At 38.7% G+C, this 17697-nt stretch overlaps 4 protein-coding genes across 5 annotated transcripts; 1 reads left to right on the plus strand and 3 right to left on the minus strand.

Moving 5' to 3' along the window:
- Nucleotides 1–884: 884 nt before the first annotated feature.
- LOC119997682 (cellulose synthase A catalytic subunit 1 [UDP-forming]) lies at nt 885–7378 on the minus strand. The gene is made up of 14 exons (XM_038844848.1): nt 7095–7378; nt 5571–5766; nt 5310–5488; nt 5028–5142; nt 4726–4912; nt 4170–4436; nt 3709–4054; nt 3467–3604; nt 3251–3376; nt 2803–3015; nt 2446–2710; nt 2032–2228; nt 1590–1940; nt 885–1472 (listed from the first exon to the last, which is right to left on the minus strand). The coding sequence occupies exons 1-14, from the start codon at nt 7173–7175 to the stop codon at nt 885–887; spliced, it is 3249 nt and encodes a 1082-aa protein (XP_038700776.1). The 5' UTR covers nt 7176–7378.
- A 617-nt stretch (nt 7379–7995) lies between these two features.
- LOC119996367 (transcription factor HY5-like) lies at nt 7996–10148 on the minus strand. Its single transcript, XM_038842962.1, has 4 exons — nt 9968–10148; nt 9363–9546; nt 9106–9262; nt 7996–8351 (listed from the first exon to the last, which is right to left on the minus strand). Exons 1-4 carry the CDS (start codon nt 10062–10064, stop codon nt 8280–8282), a joined length of 510 nt encoding a protein of 169 aa, XP_038698890.1. The 5' UTR covers nt 10065–10148; the 3' UTR covers nt 7996–8279.
- A 1749-nt stretch (nt 10149–11897) lies between these two features.
- LOC119997480 (protein OVEREXPRESSOR OF CATIONIC PEROXIDASE 3-like) lies at nt 11898–13938 on the minus strand. Of its 2 annotated transcripts, none has more exons than XM_038844539.1 (4): nt 13579–13938; nt 13136–13480; nt 12388–12699; nt 11898–12222 (listed from the first exon to the last, which is right to left on the minus strand). In XM_038844539.1, exons 1-4 carry the CDS (start codon nt 13789–13791, stop codon nt 12073–12075), a joined length of 1020 nt encoding a protein of 339 aa, XP_038700467.1. In that variant the 5' UTR covers nt 13792–13938; the 3' UTR covers nt 11898–12072. The 2 variants fall into 2 exon arrangements, with proteins under 2 accessions (XP_038700467.1, XP_038700466.1); XM_038844538.1 differs by having other exon boundaries at nt 13136–13501.
- Nucleotides 13939–14015: 77 nt separating this feature from the next.
- LOC119997482 lies at nt 14016–17550 on the plus strand. The gene is made up of 3 exons (XM_038844542.1): nt 14016–14237; nt 15768–15999; nt 17098–17550. The coding sequence occupies exons 1-3, from the start codon at nt 14113–14115 to the stop codon at nt 17392–17394; spliced, it is 654 nt and encodes a 217-aa protein (XP_038700470.1). The 5' UTR covers nt 14016–14112; the 3' UTR covers nt 17395–17550.
- The last annotated feature ends 147 nt before the right edge of the window (nt 17551–17697 follow it).

Below are 17697 nucleotides of genomic sequence, written 5' to 3' on the forward strand. Positions count from 1 at the left end.
TGGATTCAGAAGATCTAGGAATTGAAAGCAAAACACCCTTCCCATCGGTTGGCTTGAGTTGGCCAGTTAGGAGACTCTGATTTTCGGACAATTTTACTTCTCAACTAATGTGGCTTCTCTGTGTAAGCCAAGCCTTCACACTCAGACAACTCTCTTTGGTGCCTATGGCATCCAGGCACAATAAAGAGAACAAGATGCCTGAGGAAAAATAGAACAGTCCAAGTAGTCGAGAATTTATGCAAAAGTTCTGAAGAGTCATTTTATTATCCAAGGAAGAACAAAAAAACAGAGCTGAAGACACGTTCATGAGTTCTGTATGTTCTGAATCTGAGTTGAGGAGGAAATGTAATCCTCTTCTAAGACCATCAAACCCTGGATAGGTAAAAGATAGCATATTACCACATACATACTCCACAAGACAACAAGATCAGCAGCATCTCTTTATACTGAATTTTAGCAACATGTACCATTTTCATTTCAGAATTAAGTAAAACGCATGAGGAAATTTACAGAGAAGCAACTGGTAAGAGTATTACTCCTCATGGCAGGTGTCTTTGTTGTGCATATACCAAAGTTCCAGTCACAATAAATAATGGAACACAATGCAATTTCGCCATTTCAGACAAAGCATGCAATTTCAGTTCAGAAAGTCCGAATAATCCAAATGAAAATCCTCAGAAGAATAAACTAACTTCAACTCTCTTTCTCCCTCTTTCAAATAACTGGATGAATAAACAGAAATCACAAATATTCTTCCTTTGCATAAATGTGACTCGACTCTTGAGCATATAAATATTCTTCCTGTATACACAACCTGCCACATTGAAGAAGATATAAATGACATTGACGTACGTACTAAAACAAACCCAAAAAGTAGAGCGATCCTAGCAATTTATTCCGCATTGACCGTTTGCTGCGCTTTTCGTGGCATCAGAAGTAAAAGGATCGATTCGAACCCAAAGCAAGGAGAAAATCGAAGCAAGGAGAATAGACCACACAATGACAATTGTAGGAGTACGATTTTGACGACCCAATAAACCTTTCAGGAAGGGATAGAGATGGACAACGACCCACAAAGCAAAGAATAGCCTGCCAAATAGAGGGCCCCATGACTGGTATCCACTGTTGACTGCATATGAAATACCAGCCACAATACCCACCAGGTTCACAATGAGAACTGTGGTAGGAGGGATAAGAAGAGATGTCCATTTGAACACATAAAGCTCTGCGAAATCCCCATCCTCATCTGATGCCTTAGAGGTCACAGTGAAGTTGGTGTCAATGCCGGCAAGCACTTTCAGCAGCCCTTGGAATACGGCAAAGAGATGAGCAGATGTACCACCAATGACCCAAAATTGTTCATTCCTCCACCAGTCATCAATACTGACGCCACTCCACCTGAGCTCAAGAATACTGGTAGCAAAAATGGACATGAAGAGAAGAATGAACCACATGCTGGCATAGTTGCTTATCTGCAAAATTAATAGCAAAAAAAGTCTTTTATCTGTGATAGCCAAAAACCTTTGGGCAAGGGTCAGATGCAAATATGCTCAACAACTTAAAGTAAAAGGAAAGAAATATTCACATACCTCAGGAATAATAAACTTTCCAGTGAGAAGGCAGAAAGCAGGAAGCATACAGTAAGCAAGCAATGGCATAGAGGTTAGGGGATAGACAATGGTATTGATGTAGGCTAGCCTTTCCAAGGGCTTCAATCTCCCATTATAGCCGTACCATAGAGGACAATGCCTGCTTAGAAAAATCTCAATCGATCCCAAGGCCCATCGGAGCACCTGGTTCAACCGATCAGAAAGATTGATAGGAGCAGATCCCTTGAATGCAGGGCGTGGAGGCATGCAATAGATTGAGATCCAACCACGAGCATGCATTTTAAACCCAGTTAAAATATCTTCAGTCACAGAGCCATAAATCCATCCAATCTGTTGGTAGAAGAAAAGTTAATTTTTAACATATACAATCAGACTAAGCATGTACTGCTAAACAGTTGATGCCGCAAAGCAGTTAACTCACCTCTTTTCCCCATTCAGTCTTATCTTCATAACCACAGCTAATAACATGGATAGCTTCTTTTAAAAGGGTTGCAGAATTGGTTGTAGGTGGAATGCCTCCCTGTTCCATGAAGGTCGCCGCAATGAAAACTGGAGACTGACCAAAACGCTTCTCTAGGCTTTTTTGGGACATAAGAAGTGACCTTTCATCGTCGTATCCTGCATAGCATAAGGAATGCGTTTACTAACCAAAAAATTAAAACTTTTCCATCAACATTTAAATGTGAAAATCATGAATGGCAGATATTGGACAGTTGTTAATTGACAAATAAGTAAAATCTAACCCACTATTAAAGTCCTACTCCAAATTTTACAGTAACGAGTCCTGTAAACTGGAAAGAGAGACAAGGAAGAACAACTTATTATTCACACAAACCTTCAACGCCTTCCTCAACATCTTCCATATTGAATATGGGAACAGTAGATTCAGTTCTTTTCAGTGCCCTCTTCTTGTCAATGTACTTCTTATTGCCATTCCTTCCCTTCTTTCTTGAACCACAGCAACTCTTGACTACAATGTTTGGTTCCAAATCCTCCTCTGTTAAGACTGGATCGTACCCATAAAGAGCTTGCCTGTTGAAACAGCAACCAGTTCCCACATAGACTGGACCTTGTATGCCATCCAGCCCCTTCAAGTTGATCTGCAAAAAAAAAAAAAGGTTTCTAATCTATCAAATGGATAATGGAATTATTTCCAGAGTTATGATTTAATGATAAATAAACTGAGACTTACATCAAAGAAAACTATATTGCGATTAGCATATCGATCATGCAAGTCAATGCCATCAAAACGCTGAGGGAACTGTACATAGCAGGTCTTCTTTCCAAGTGCAGGATCCATCATAAAACACATAGCTTCTTTAAGAGCTTTACTGTTATTGAAGTAATGATCACAATCGACATTCAAAAGATAAGCACCATTTGTCAAGACAGCTGAAACTCGAATCTGTATCACACAATAAACCTTAGTTAGAGAATAATTCACCGAATCAGCAATATATGAGATTTCATGCATGCATGCATGCACTCTAAATGGTGATCAACCTGTCAAACCAAAATTTTTACAAGAGAACAAGAAGCAAAGCACCGACTACACCACTAACAATGGTTGATGCCACTAACATTGTCAAGCATGTCAAGAAGAAGAACTTAAAAAGCTAAAAGTTCTAAGGATGACAAACCAATGCATTCATTGCTCCGGCTTTCTTGTGATGTTGGAAACCAGGTCTCTTTTCACGAGAAACATATACAAGTCGAGGTAGCTCATTCCCATCAGTGTCAAGTCCCCCACTGTGACCTAAGAACACCTATTTAGACCAAGTCATAAAACAAAGAGTTATTAAACTTCTATCAAAACACACGGAAAATCCAAACAGCATTGACGAATGATAATTTACCTGTATCATTCCTGGATGATCCCTTGGATTATTTCCAGGCCAAGGAGTGCCATCCTGCATTGTCCAGCCTTCCTCAGGCATCTTCTGTGCCTTGGCGACAAGGGCATTGATCCGCACCTTAAATTCTTCATACTCTCTCTTTGAGACAAAAAAAAAAAGAAAAGTAAGGAAGATAGTGAACATAGTTGATACCTACTTGAGCTATTAGAGGAGTAAGGTCGGTATCAAGTATAACATGTCACCTTCATTGCTCGGCGCTCTTTAACAAAAGACGGTTGTATCTTGTCCTTTAAGTAATCAATCTTTTGGGCAAAATAAAATTCAGGGGCTCTAGGCTCAATGTTATGTTTCTTGCAAAAAGGGACCCATTTTCTTGCAAATTCTGCAGTCTCAGAAAGGGCTTCAAACGTTAGCATAGCTGACCCATCATCAGAAACATAGCACGAAACTTTGTCCACAGGATAATCCACAGCAAGTATAGATAAAACAGTATTGGCTGTCACAAGAGGAGGCTCCTTGAGGGGATCCACGGTACTAACAAAGATATCCACAGGGGCTAACTGTGACGGCTCCCCTTCTCGATCATACCTGTTAAATAAGAACTATGGTTAAATCTGTAACAGTAGCCTCTGTCCAGCTCATGCTCAAACCCCTAATAGATGCATTACACGACCAGCCATAAAAAAACAAAAATCAAACTAACCTTAATGCAAGTCTGTCGAGGTAGGTCTCACGGTTAATAGGAGACCATTTCGGAAACTGATCCAGAAGCCAGGATATGGCAAACCAAATCTCACAGATAACAGAGATAAGCCACAAAGGATATGCATTATCCACGGGGTGAGTCACACGATATTGCATGAAGAAACACAAAATGATAAGCCGGAGAATGATGACAACACGATATGGGGTCAAGTGAGATGAAGGAATAGGCACCACACGGCTCAGGGGTTGCCGAGCATCATCAGCCCTGAAACATACAAGCCAGAGCAAAGTATGTCAGAAGTGCTTAGTTGGCTACAATACAGGAAAGAAATCATTACACACAGAACCCATTATTCAGTGAATCAAAATTAGGTCCCTGTACACAAGTAGATCTTAAGAAGTGCAAAACAAAATTTGGGGCCAAGGAGGCAAGGACCGAAGAATCCCAGGACTGGCTCACAAACAAACTGACATAAATTTATGCCTATATAACATCTAACAGTCTAGCTTTGAAACAACCAAAAAAATCAAAACTTTCATATAAAAAATCTCACATTTGGAGTTCTTCTCCATTTGAACCAGTGCCTTCTATATCACCCTTCCCTTCAGAATACTTATTGGTCATCTGCAACATATTCTTCTCCTGTTTGAGTTTCCAACCTTCTACCCTTTCTTTCCAATCAACATTACCAAGGCCATAAGAATTTAAGTCCTTCGATGGGTCCACAATTCGCACAGGTACTGTAGTGATAAATGGGACAATTAAATGGTAATTCCAATGAGAGATCCTGATAATACAGAAGCTTGCTTGAGAACTTCTAAGTCAACCAAAAATGAAAAAGAATTACTGTACTACCTGGCTGCCTTGGATCAGTATAAGGAGACGATTGCCCATTCCTCTCAACAGGACCCAAAGGACCCGATGTAGTTCGCACAGACTGGTTATCAGGGGTAGGAATTTCTCCAGAAATCTACAACAATGGAATAATATTGAGTAGAGAGTAACTAAAACAAACACTACAAATTGCATAAATGAACGCGCAAAGTGTTGAAAGGGGAATGCAACATCATTTAAGCTATAACCAGCATATAGAGTGATAGACATTAATATGTACAGGAACCACTATACTTTCCCTACCGCCTGCCCATTGGTAAGAAGAGGAATTGGCTGCCGAGATTCATGTCTAGGGGAAGAAGAAAGATCTTCTTCACCCTGCCAGTGACGTCTAGCCTTGCTATTATCGTGGGTATAATTGAACTCATTCTCTAGGTCATCAATGTCATCCTCTTCATCATCCCCCTCCACACGAGGACTCCCTGAAATAACAGACCTTTAAACTTCATTTTCTGGATATGCAAATGGGCAAGGTATTCAATAAGCAAAACCAGTAAATCTAACCTTTTTGTCGTTTATATCTGGTCTTGCATTGAGGACAACACTGTGTTCCATCTTTCCTCTCATACTCGTAACAAGGCCGGCAAACTGGGAAGGCACACTCATTGCAAGCAACAAAGACGTCACTGGCCACTGTAACTCCAACATTATCACCACAGATCTGGCAAATCTGACCATTCAAATTCTTGAAAGGTTTGGGCTGCATTTACCACAGACCACGAAAGAATCAGTACTGAACAACAAAGAATAGAGCATCTTTTAGGGCTCGTTAGTGCAATCCGAATGGTTATAAACAACAAGCTCTGAACTCCAACGATAAATAGATGTATTGTCAAAAGTCTAGGGACTCAAATGACAAAATTCTTCCTATGTACAAAAAATGTTAGTCTAATCTATCGTTCTCAACCTGCAAACTCTCTATTCAACTAGACCTGTCAATGATGATCAAACAAATAGATCTATGTAATGTAATATTTTCCATAAGGTTTGGCATCGAAACTAAATTACGGCAATAACTAAAACTAATCTGGACGAAAAAAGAAACAGGTTAAAAATATACTGTTTACATTTAATCCAAAAAAAGGATCAATCTTAGGCGATCTCAATTCTCAACCCACAGCTCAAGTGAAACTCATTTGCAACAGTATTTTTCAACAAAAACCTAAATCAGTGAGATATACTAACAAATGTAGTGCTAATTTGATGAACTAGGATAAATATGTACTTCTAAATGCAGAGGATCTCATCCCCAATGGACCAAAATGTTGAATCACAATGACTACCGTGATATCCATTACAATAAACTCAATTGAAAGCAACAACTAGCTAATTACAAACCATCTCACCAAAAAGGCGAGGTATTTCACTTTAACGAGTTCAGCATCAAACCCTGTAATTATGCTGACACTCAGAACAATAAAGAAAAATCCAAGCACATTCACACAAGAAAGTTAACAACAATGAGAAAAAACAAGATCAGAGATCGAAAGAGCTTGAAACCTAGAGCCACCAATAAATACCTTAAAACTTGCATAAATCATTCACAGGGAGAAAAAAAAAAGTACACATTTTTAAGTCACAGGCTCCCAGCTCACTGCCGCTCAATTAGAAATACCAGCTATCCATACAGAGGAAGAAAAATAGAAGTTCCCTAATAAATGCTTTCAAACACAAGCCTAGAACAGGATTCACGATCGAAGCATGAAAAATAACAGTCGATAGCTTCCACTAAAAGGATCAAACTTTTGAGTACTCACTTTGACACAACTAAAACAGATAAGGCAAGCTATTGATATCACCATTATCACTAATATAGAAACTAAACGAGCCAGGATCAACTAACACCGACAATCAATTCCCAAATCAAAACAAAAGGATAAAATTTTGGGCTCACTCAATTTACACTCAGATCTACGTAGCAAAACCGCACAAATCAAAAGACAGAGAAAACAATGTGAACATATAAAAAGAAAGCATCAAGCTTGAGATCAAGATCAAAATGGGTAGTTCTAGAAAGGATAAACGAACCCCACTATCGGAATCGTGACGAATCCGGACAAGCTCGTTCCTCCGGTGCGACCCGGCCACCATACCCGCATTTGCCTGCATGGTGTTGCTGAATTCACTGCTTTCACAAGACTATGAATTAGAGAGAGCAGATCTGCCTTGAGAGAAGAGGAGATGAACAATGCAGACTGTGAAATCTTCGCCCATTCAATACGCCATCTCTCACAGTCTCTCTCGGAGTGTATGTTTCTTCTTCCAGCTATTACCAATCTATCAAGCTATATTCCATTGATGACTTGTCTTTTATCGTTTTTTTAGTGTTATTTTATATTGTCTACTGGTATTCTCATGATGTAATATGGTAATGTTTCTTACCGGCTGGGCCGGTAGTACACAACTAAACCCAGCTCGGCTTGATCTAGGAGTCCAGCTTAGCTTCTATTTTTCATTTTTTCTTAGTTTTAAATTTTTTTCCTAATTTTTCATATTTTATCAACAAAAATTTAAGATTAATTGATATTGTTGAATAGAGAATTTGATTGATTTATTTTAATATGTGAAAATTTTAGGTGGAAAAAAAATTGAAATAACACTTCAACTACCAAATCCCTTTAATTAATATCTCAATAATTGTTCGCCAACTTTTTTCTTTTATGTCCGCCTGCACTGATTGCGTGGTTAGATTTATATAGATTTTTGTTTTATAAAAAAGAAACTAATTTCTGGCTGTTCCCGAATTTGCAGCGATGATATACTACGTACTACCACTTCGCAGATGATGACCTGTAATAAAATGATTGGTTGAAGACGAGCATGTTCTTGTTTAGACTGTCAATCAATCAATCAATGAAATCTTGACACGTATCAGATTGCACCGTTGAAACTTGAAAGGCATCCATCGAGGGCAAGTGAGAATAGTCAAATTTTTATTGCAGAATACCAAACTTTGTCTTAGCTGTTCACAGCGTTCTTGGAATTACCGGCTATTGTCGGCAGCTTCACTAGATTGGCTGTCGGTGGACTCAACTTTACTTTGGAAGTTGACTTTGTAAATGCATGGTATGATTTTTCTTCAAACTAGTAGTAAATTACAGTCCCGCCATTAAAGACATAATAATGAATCATAGGAAGAGGATAACAATTAGAACCACATACAATTCTCCTTAATTTTTACAAACTCTAGTCCCTAGTCAGTTCTTTCTTTACTCATAAAGATCCTTCTTCAGCATTGGAACCACTAGTTCCTCCTCTCCTGCTCGCAGTGGTGTTCTTCAGTATCTGCAACCACATATGAATACAAAACTGATTTTCATTACATTTGTCAACGAAGAAGTATCTCAAATTTTCAAGGTCTAAGCACAAACTAGGACATAATTTAGGCCCAAAATTAAGACCCAACCGACTTATAATCACCTGTCCAAGAATGGCACAGGCAAAGTTCTCAAAAAAGAAGAACCCAATCATCACCAAATGGCTTCAAGTACGATCCAAGGCCCAAAACTTCTTGGGCCAGGGCCGTTTATTCACCCTAAAGGGCCTAAACTACATTTACATTTTTCATTGGGCCCACACAGTGTGGTTGGCTAATGGCTTCCACTTAGCTGTCTAGGCCCCTACGATTACCTAAGCCTAATTAGCCTATACCAAATACCAATAGTGGTTAGTGGATTAACAAATTACAATATTTCTATTTATGCACGACGTGGCAACCCCACACTACTCAAAAGGTGCCAAAACAATTATCAATCAAAAATATCATATGACAACCATGTCAATGTGGGCTCAACTTAACTCTACTATTATACCCCATCAAATGATCAGTTCATGTGACATGTCTAAGTCCATGATATGGCCCTTTATAAATTAATATTTTTCATCATCATAAAACAAATTTTAAAAAAATATCAATATTATTAATGGGTTTTATCAGATCAAACTGAACCACTCGTTTTTTTTTTTTAATAAAACCACTAGAGTTCAGAAAGCAACGATGAAGACATGATTTAATGGTGGTGATGGTGATGAGACATACATGTCTAAGCATCTGATTCTCATTCTGTAAGGTGGACACTCTCTCTTCAAGCTCCGAGTTCTTCGTCTCCAAGTCTTTGACTCTTGTTTCCAACTCACTCAAGTATGCCTTCTTCCTCTCCCTTGCTTGTTGTGCTGACACTCTGTTCCTCAACAACCTTTTCCACATATTTACCCAAATACCATAACACACCATATCACTAAATTGCCACTGCCTTCAGCTACGGAAGGAAAACTAATCACACAATTCATTTTTACCTTTTAAGTCGCTTGTTTTCTTTATCTGCTGGGCTTCTTCCTCTCTTTCTTTGGCCACCTTCGCCGGAGGCCTTAGCGCGGTCCAGAGAACCCGTTGCTCCGCTGTTCCTACCGGAGGCAGAAGTACCGGCGGCTTCTCCTCCGATCTCCGGCACCCTCCTGATCTCCTCGTCACTCTCTAAACCTGGTATCACGATTCAGCAAAAAAAGAGCTCAGAAACATTTAAAGAAAAACACAAATTTGAAGAGAGGAAACCCTGTGAATCGCGGAGAACTTTCTCGGAAAAGCGATTCTCGAGGTAATCCACATGACAATACCTACATAATTACATAACCACCCAGATGGGAGATCTGGAGATAAAAGTCAAAAAATGCAGAGATCAAACAAAATGAGAAGAAAGCTTATCACAAAACCCAGTGAGAAAAATCCCAAATCCAGTATGAACACGCGGAATTTTCGACCTACTTTTCTGCGATCATGACGAATATATCTAGAAGAAACAAAAAAGCACACAATTTCTCTCCCAAAAAATCAGAAATTATGGTCATATGACAGGAAATTCGACTGCTTTTACTGGGGAAAAATTGGTGAGCGGAAATTATACCTTCTTTGACTTCAATTTGAAGAGCAGAGCTTGAAGACCTTTCACTGCTCGAGGGCAGAGAATGGGCCGCAATTGAACTCGTCGCTTGATCTTGCATTTCTTAATCCAATGCAGATAAGAAGAAATGGAACGAAAATCAATCTCTGGTTTTTAGGACTCAGAAAAAGAGCGCGATATTAATGTCAAGAGACTCACAGTAGAGTACATTGCAGAAACTCTATCTGAAGATACCTCAGCCGTTGGATCATCCAAAGATCGGATGGTTGAAGGACTGTGATCGTGGAGTTAGATGAGCCATGAGAAGTTGAATGAATCAAAGGTTCAAGGAAATGGATCGTGGAAGAACAATGACCGTAGGATGGGAAATTGATCGAACGGATTATATGGGACTACGGACAAGTGTCAAATGTGCAATGAATTGGGACCATGTTTTGTGGGGTGCGCGCTGTATCCCATTTTGTTCAGCAAATTTTTTTCTTCTAATCCAATGTTTGGTTTACCTAAAATAAATGGAGCTAACATTACAAAACACTGAATGGGCTCAGTTGGACCAGCTGTTGTGGGCTGGACGGAGCTCCCATGTCTGGTCTGGATATGGCAGTCAATGGCAAAGGAAGTAGTTGACCAAACTCAATTCATTATTATGTTTCTAGTTCTTCTACGCATGTACCTGGAAATAGGAATAGCTAACCCACACAAGTTGACAAATGAGACTCTCCGTTGCCTTCGTTTCCTTGTTAAGTAAAGCCCATGGTCTTTGCTTTCTTACAATTCAATCCCATATATATATACCTACACATACACATTTACCATTCCTTGAGAAGCAGCAACTTCATGTAATATAGCTTTATAGGTATTACTTGTTCAGTCAGCAGAATAAAAACTCCACGAGTTACAAGAAGCCAGTGTCCCACAATGGCAAATAACGGCACAAAACTTGCATTACGTGAAAAGTAATTTCGAGTTCAAATTCAGCAAATTAGTTATCAAGATTTTAGTAAATAAACCAAAAACCACAAGCAACATGTCAGAAGTTGATCATCTCAAAATCCCAGTAACGGCTGGAAAGAACGAATAAGACCTTCATTTTCCTTTTCAGGATCCGGATTTAGAGATAGCTGGAGGTAGCCTAAAAGCCTTTCCCGGCGTTGAAAAACTCCGGGGGATCATTGTGGGGGCTGAGTCGCTCTGGTCCATCGTCCCAATATCTCTGGCACTTTGACAATGCCTCAGCTGATCTTTCTGAAGTATCTGATTATTTTCTCCTAAAGCGTACTTATCATCCCAAACTACTCCAGATGAACCTTGCCTTCTGAAGGAAAATGCAGATCTTTGTAGAGTTTCCATGTGTGCTCTTGATAGCTAGCTCCTTAAATACTCCGTATTTCTTCTGCTATCATCTGATACTTGTTGCTATTCTGAGTTGAAAGTGTCTGCAGTTCAGGCATATATAACAAGACCAACAGAGAACAAAGAGAAGAACCATAGAACTGGGCCAGGAGATGGCATCCTCCATGAGTTTTCATGTATAAGTCAACAAATTAGATGTTATAAATCAAAATAGTATAGACAGATTCTGGAATTTGTCACGACTCATATGTGGAACAATAGATAAAAGTCAACATTGGATTTTGAAGTCTAGGTCAAAGAGAAAGTTCACAAAATTCAAACTATCAAAGCAATTTTCTAAGCTCCAAATGTACTATTGCAGATAAAATTACCTGTATATTACTAATGCAAAGCAAAGTAAATTTCCTCTGAAGACAAGAAGTCTGATACATTTAGACCAGATGTTTTATCCCAATCTTTATTTAGATTTTGTAGGCATACTCTGATAAATATCATACCGACTGCAGCAGTAAGGAAGGCACCAACCAGATGAAACTAAACAGAAGATTCGCTATCCAAACACATCAGAGAAAGGTGTCAATTGAAAAATCATTTTGGAATCTTTAGTATTGCCAATTGATATTTTTCAACCTGTCGTTCTCCACAAGACCAAGAAACTCTTACACTAAAAGAACCAAATGATGAAAAAGCATGAACCATTAAATGTATAACTTTCGTACGCCAATATTACAAATAGTAAAAACATACAGATTGCTTCAATGCGAAAACACAGATTCTGAAACAGACCGTTGATAGGGAAGACGACGGTCGGGAACCCCTTCATCTGTGCGCTTATCTTCAAACCATTTCACAACTTTTTTGCGGGGTAGATTCACCACTTGCACAATGCTATTAATTATCGCATTCTGCATTAATTGCAAAGACAGAGTATACATAAGATTAGAATGTAATGTCTCTGATAATCAAAAAATTATATTTCAACAAAGTATCACCTGACAGAGACGTTCACTATCTTTTGATTATCAAAATAATGAAAATTGCAATATATAAAACAAAGAAACTTCACTTACAGTGGGTCGCTTTGTTCTTCTATAAACCCTTTCAAGGGTTTCAACTTGTACTTTCTTCAGTCTTTTTTGAGCAAACCATCTTTGTTGCCTAACATGAACCGGCAATTTTTCCTCTGTTTCAGATTTGACAGTATCCATGGCCCCCTCCTCAGGAACAGTTAAAACTGGTTTGGTTTCAGGCTCTAATATTGTTGGTGCAGATTCATGATCTGGTAAAGCAGCGCTCATCATAACAAGATTTGGAGGGGGGTCTCTAAGCAATTCAAGTACAACAGCTCTATCTAGACAAAGTTCCGCAGCAAGACTTTTGATCTACAAAACAAGGGAGATTTGTTCTTAAAACCCAGTCAAGGTTTAGTAATAACCTCTGTCACAGTTCACTTAGCAGTAACATTGGCTTATATAATACACCTACATCGTACAAGATGCATATCAAGATCCCAAGTTCTGGAACTATTTATGTTACAATTTTAAGATTCTGGTAGAGATCAAATATGTAAATAAATGCTTAGAGCAAATAATACGACTTTCAAATCTTGACCAAAGAAGTAACTCAGAGATGTCTAAGAAAACGATTTGGGCCACCCTTTCTTGTGCATTGAGGAAACTAATCAAAGCAGCATAATTTCAGGATAAATTCCCTCTTGAATTTCACACGTACACAACAACAAAGAGAACCAATTCAAATATCAATACTTCAATTCGTAGTTTCTGAATGACAGTTCAGAGAGATTAAGAACAGACTTACACTGGTTTTGCGGCGGCCTGTCCTTAAAGCTCGAGCCAGTCTACGAAGCTGCCAATTCTTAAGCTTCAAGGGTTCCTCTTCCTCTTCATGCTTTTCAGAATCTTCTTCGGCATTATCTTCTCGTCCCATATCACCAGAAGCAGAATTGAGTCTCCCCTCATCGTCAATATCACCAAATGCCTCCTCTAATTCGCGTTGCAGTTTTTCGAGGTCCTCTTCACTAATATCCTCATCGTCATCCACCGATGCGCCGTCGTTTTTAAGGTCTTCTTCCAGAATGTCAAAGAGCGCCTCGAAAGCATCCTCATCCACGTCCTCCTCTCTCTCATTAGCCGGCGAACTTTGCTGCCGACATTGAAACCCACACTAAATAAGTACTATAAGAATTACAGAAAACAAAAAAGTCAAGAAATTCGAATCAATAGTCCAAATTTGGGTATTACCTTCTTTTTCTTTGGAGAAGAAGAGGAAGACGTGACTGCGGAATTGTTGGTTCGACGGCGAGAGAAGGCGAGTACATGGCGTGGAGGAAGGTGAGGCGGCAGAACCAAATTGGTCGCAGGTCTATGGCGGTTCACGAAGAGGCGTTCACTGTGAGAAGCTGGTAGGCACTGAAGTGCCATGGAAGTCTTTATTAATGATGAAGCTAAAGCCATTGCTCCTCTGTTTCCTCTTTAGAAGTGTTTCTATCCTTCTACGAAGATGTAAAACCCCAAATTCGCTGCTTCAGGATTAAAGATCGAAAGAAAAATCAACAAACGCACCGTTTTACGCAGCAAGTTATTTTTAATTTTTAAGGATTATATTATCCGGGGCGACCCGAACCTACTGAACCCGCATCTTTGCTGATCATCAAGCACTGGATCGTCTCTCTCGTAACTTGTCTGCTCAATAATCACCAGTTCACCACAATCAACAGTTTTATCAGTGGTCGTTTAACTCTCTATCTCCTTTCTCGCTTAATACTCCGATCCTATATGGCAACTACATCGTCACCATCACCATCGCCATCAACGAAGTCGAAGGGATGGATAAGCAAGCTCTCATCAATAGCATCTCGCGTATATTTTATACTCATCGTTCTTCAAATCCCTCTTTTCAGGTAATTACGACTACACACTGTGCTCCTTCGAAACTCACCTCTTTCATTTGTCTTTTCCAGAAATTGTTTGAAGATCTGCGAATGTCTTACTTCGAATCTTTGGATTACCCAGTTGGTTTTCTAATCTGGGTGTTCATTGGAATTGTTTATCTTGGTGTTTTTACTTTTTAGCATATGGTTCTTTGCTGGTGTCGATGCTCTGTTCCATTGGTTCATCGAATTAATTACTCCACTCTTTTTGAAGAAGTTAAGTAAACTTTTGAATCAAAGTATTGAATTATCTAAGGATGATTGACACTCACATATGGTGTTCCTTTAATTATCCCTAATAATAACGATTTTTTGGATTTTTTTATCTAATTTGTCATTCCTGTATCTGTGTGATTGTTAATTCTCACTTCTGCTTAAATGAAGTGTTCAGATTGGATCTCTTATTATGCTATTGCTTAAATGATCTTGTAATTACATTTTATGTTGTTCCTATGGGCTGTGAAGTAATTATGTTGTGTCAATTCAGACTATTCAATCTTCCCCAAATCCAAAAGTTAGTGTGACAAGTTGAATCCCTTCCCTTGACCCCATGGAGTAATGGAATTGAGTTATCTGGTGGGGCAAATAACACATTGGCATGAGAAATTTACTAAACCAGTCAGCATACTACAAAAGTTTTTGTTTTTTTTTTCGTCATTTAGACAGTTGACTGCCTAATAATGTCTGTGAAAAATCTCATGCTCTGCATTCTCCTCGTGGTGATGTCCATACTTTGCAACTTTTATTGATGCAAGCATTTCCCAAAATGGATAGGATTTTGTAGCCTTTCTCATTCATGCGTTTGTTTTTGGAGAGGATTTCTTGTTTGAGTTGTTTATTAATTTTGTCAGCATTTCTCAGTGGCGATCAAGAAAAAATAGAGAAACATTCAGTTAACTTAGCTTTGGATTTGGGCTTTACGAATGTAGTTTTTGAAGGAGATGTTGCAACTATAGTGTTAGCCATTAATGATGGGAAGTTGAATTTAGATATATGGAGTCCGGTGGTGATGAAGATTAAACGGTTAGTTCAATATTTCACGAGCTGGAAATTTATCTTTGCAAGAAGGTCAGCCAACATGGCTGCCCATGAGATGGCTTGCTACTCAGTTCATACACAAGGTTTGAAGGTTTGGATTGAAGACACACCTCTTTCGATACAGAATGTTGTTCAGATGGACAAAATTTCTTGCAACCAAGAATTAAGGGAGGAGATCTGATTGTGAAGTTTTGCTTTATATGTTGCTCATTTGATATGTGCTGAATGTTTTGTATTTAACCCAGTTGTTTTTTGCTGGTTGTATCCCACCTATATGGTGGCCCGAGTGCCTATAATGGCCTCCATTTCGTTTACTTAGTTGGTGAGTACATGAATATATTTGCGGTCTCTGACCTTTCAAAAAAAAAAAAACACAATGGCTGGCTGTTGGGCCAAGTGGAAAATATGTAGAATTCATACTACATTCTGGCTTTGGTTTTAATTTGGCCTTTTCTTTTACAGGATTCCATGTAGAGCTGGTATGTGTTCAACTCCAATCCATGTTACATCTTCGCAATTGATTGCAAGTGAGATCTTCCCTGTTCCAGTAGTGAAGGCACTCCTCTACCCAGGAGCCATTGCAAATGGCATTGTCACAAACATTACTATTCCAAGATGGGAAGATTTGTTAAACATCTATAACTTGACTACTATAAAGGAAGCCCCTGTTGTAACTGATCTCCAACGCTTGGAGGTTCGGCTTTTGAACTTCTCATTTTCATGATTCTTGTAAATTGTAATCATGTTTCAATTGATATATATAGCATTCAATGAAGTCTATTGCATATCACACATACTGTGCATATCACTACTATAAAGGAAGCCCCTGTTGTAACTGATCTCCAACGCTTGGAGGATCCGGCTTTTGAACTTCTCATTTTCGTGATTCTTGTAATCATGTTTCAACTTTCAATTGATATATATAGCATTCAGTGAAATCTATTGCATATCACACATACTGTGCATATAATTACTATAAAGGAGGCCCCTGTTGTAACTGATCTCCAATGCTTGAAGGTTCGGCTTTTGAACTTCTCATTTTCGTGATTCTTGTAATCATGTTTCAATTGATATATATAGTATTCAATGAAGTCTATTCCATATCACACATACTGTGCATATCACTACTATAAAGGAAGCCCCTGTTGTAACTGATCTCCAACGCTTGGAGGTTCGGCTTTTGAACTTCTCATTTTCGTGATGCTTGTAATCATGTTTCAATTGATATATATTATATTCAATGAAGTCTATTGCATATCACACATACTGTGGTACCAAATTCCAAAATTCAGTTTTGAGGACAGATGCACATGTCCTTTTCAGTGCAGGGCATGGCTTCACTAGCAAGTGTCTATGTTTATTCTTATGAAAACCTCTAGTCTGATCAAGTGATTACAATTACTCCATGTGATCTTGTTATTTGTAAGATTTAGCCACTACCGTCATTGCCAGTGCATGTTAATCGTCTGCATTTCACCATTACGATTAGCATGAGATAATACAGAGCTGGTATGGCTTTAGGAAAACTAGAAAAATGAGTTTTTGACTTTTTCCATACTTACTGATCTGAAGAACCATTTGAAAACTTGGATGGATGGACCCTAAATTGACATTCATGCAAAATCACTGGTACCCAATACTTGGAGTGGGAACGAACTAGTAAGGTTCCATTAATTCCATGAACAGATTCATCTTTAGCTTTGCTTGAGTTTACTGATATCGCGTCAGCTGGGACTGTGATTACATTTCATCAGTCAGGATCTCATCTCATATTCATCGTCTTATGTACCAGGTTCTTACAGGAAGCTACTTCTCTGTGGCAGGAGGCCTCCTCGGAGTCCTAAAACCTGGTAGAATGAGCATGTTTGGGACACTACTAATAGTTTGGGGTCTTGTCAAGGAAGGAATCCTGGGAAAGCCAGTGAATACAGATCCTGCAAGAGCTGTGTACGTCTACCCAACAATGTTGATTGCCTTGATCTGTGCCTTGTCATCTGTCAAGTATGATTTGAAGAAGGTTACGAAAAAGCCCACTCCTCAACCCGCTGCAAAGCCTCTGCAGAGATCATCAAAATCTAAGTTGAGATGAGTTAGAATCACTTGAAAACCAAACCTAGATTTGGTTCTTTTTTTGTGTGCTTTGAGTTGTAATGTAATGGCTGTCAATGGGAAAAATAGATGATTTGGTTTTATTTTTAAGTGTGTTTTTTAAAAATTTTCTGTGATGAATCAATGTTATTTGAAAGAAGGAGTTCAAATTTGATTTCCATCAATCTCGATTGGCAATTCTTTTTTCTTTTTTCCACATTCGAAGCCTAAAGATTGAAGAGGCTAGTTTCATTCAAATTTGCTGCTGGGCATTAATTAGTGTATGAACAATTTCAATTATTTC

Source organism: Tripterygium wilfordii, chromosome 4, assembly GCF_013401445.1.
Source record: "Tripterygium wilfordii isolate XIE 37 chromosome 4, ASM1340144v1, whole genome shotgun sequence".
NCBI lineage: Eukaryota > Viridiplantae > Streptophyta > Magnoliopsida > Celastrales > Celastraceae > Tripterygium > Tripterygium wilfordii.

Coding starts and splice junctions, on each gene's coding strand:
- LOC119997482 (XM_038844542.1), top strand. CDS start 14,113: ATGGCAACTACATCGTCACCATCACCATCGCCATCAACGAAGTCGAAG. Junction 14,238..15,767: donor CTTCAAATCCCTCTTTTCAG/GTAATTACGACT, acceptor TTTCTTTTACAG/GATTCCATGTAGAGCTGGTA. Junction 16,000..17,097: donor CTGATCTCCAACGCTTGGAG/GTTCGGCTTTTG, acceptor CTTATGTACCAG/GTTCTTACAGGAAGCTACTT.
- LOC119996367 (XM_038842962.1), bottom strand. CDS start 10,064: ATGCAAGATCAAGCGACGAGTTCAATTGCGGCCCATTCTCTGCCCTCG. Junction 9,547..9,967: donor TCAAATTGAAGTCAAAGAAG/GTATAATTTCCG, acceptor TCGTGATACCAG/GTTTAGAGAGTGACGAGGAG. Junction 8,352..9,105: donor AGAATCAGATGCTTAGACAT/GTATGTCTCATC, acceptor ATGTGGTTGCAG/ATACTGAAGAACACCACTGC.
- LOC119997682 (XM_038844848.1), bottom strand. CDS start 7,175: ATGCAGGCAAATGCGGGTATGGTGGCCGGGTCGCACCGGAGGAACGAG. Junction 5,143..5,309: donor TTCTTACCAATGGGCAGGCG/GTAGGGAAAGTA, acceptor CCATTGTTGTAG/ATTTCTGGAGAAATTCCTAC. Junction 3,377..3,466: donor ATCATCCAGGAATGATACAG/GTAAATTATCAT, acceptor TGGTCTAAATAG/GTGTTCTTAGGTCACAGTGG.
- LOC119997480 (XM_038844538.1), bottom strand. CDS start 13,791: ATGGCTTTAGCTTCATCATTAATAAAGACTTCCATGGCACTTCAGTGC. Junction 13,502..13,578: donor CTTCTCCAAAGAAAAAGAAG/GTAATACCCAAA, acceptor GTACTTATTTAG/TGTGGGTTTCAATGTCGGCA. Junction 12,223..12,387: donor GAAGAACAAAGCGACCCACT/GTAAGTGAAGTT, acceptor CAATTAATGCAG/AATGCGATAATTAATAGCAT.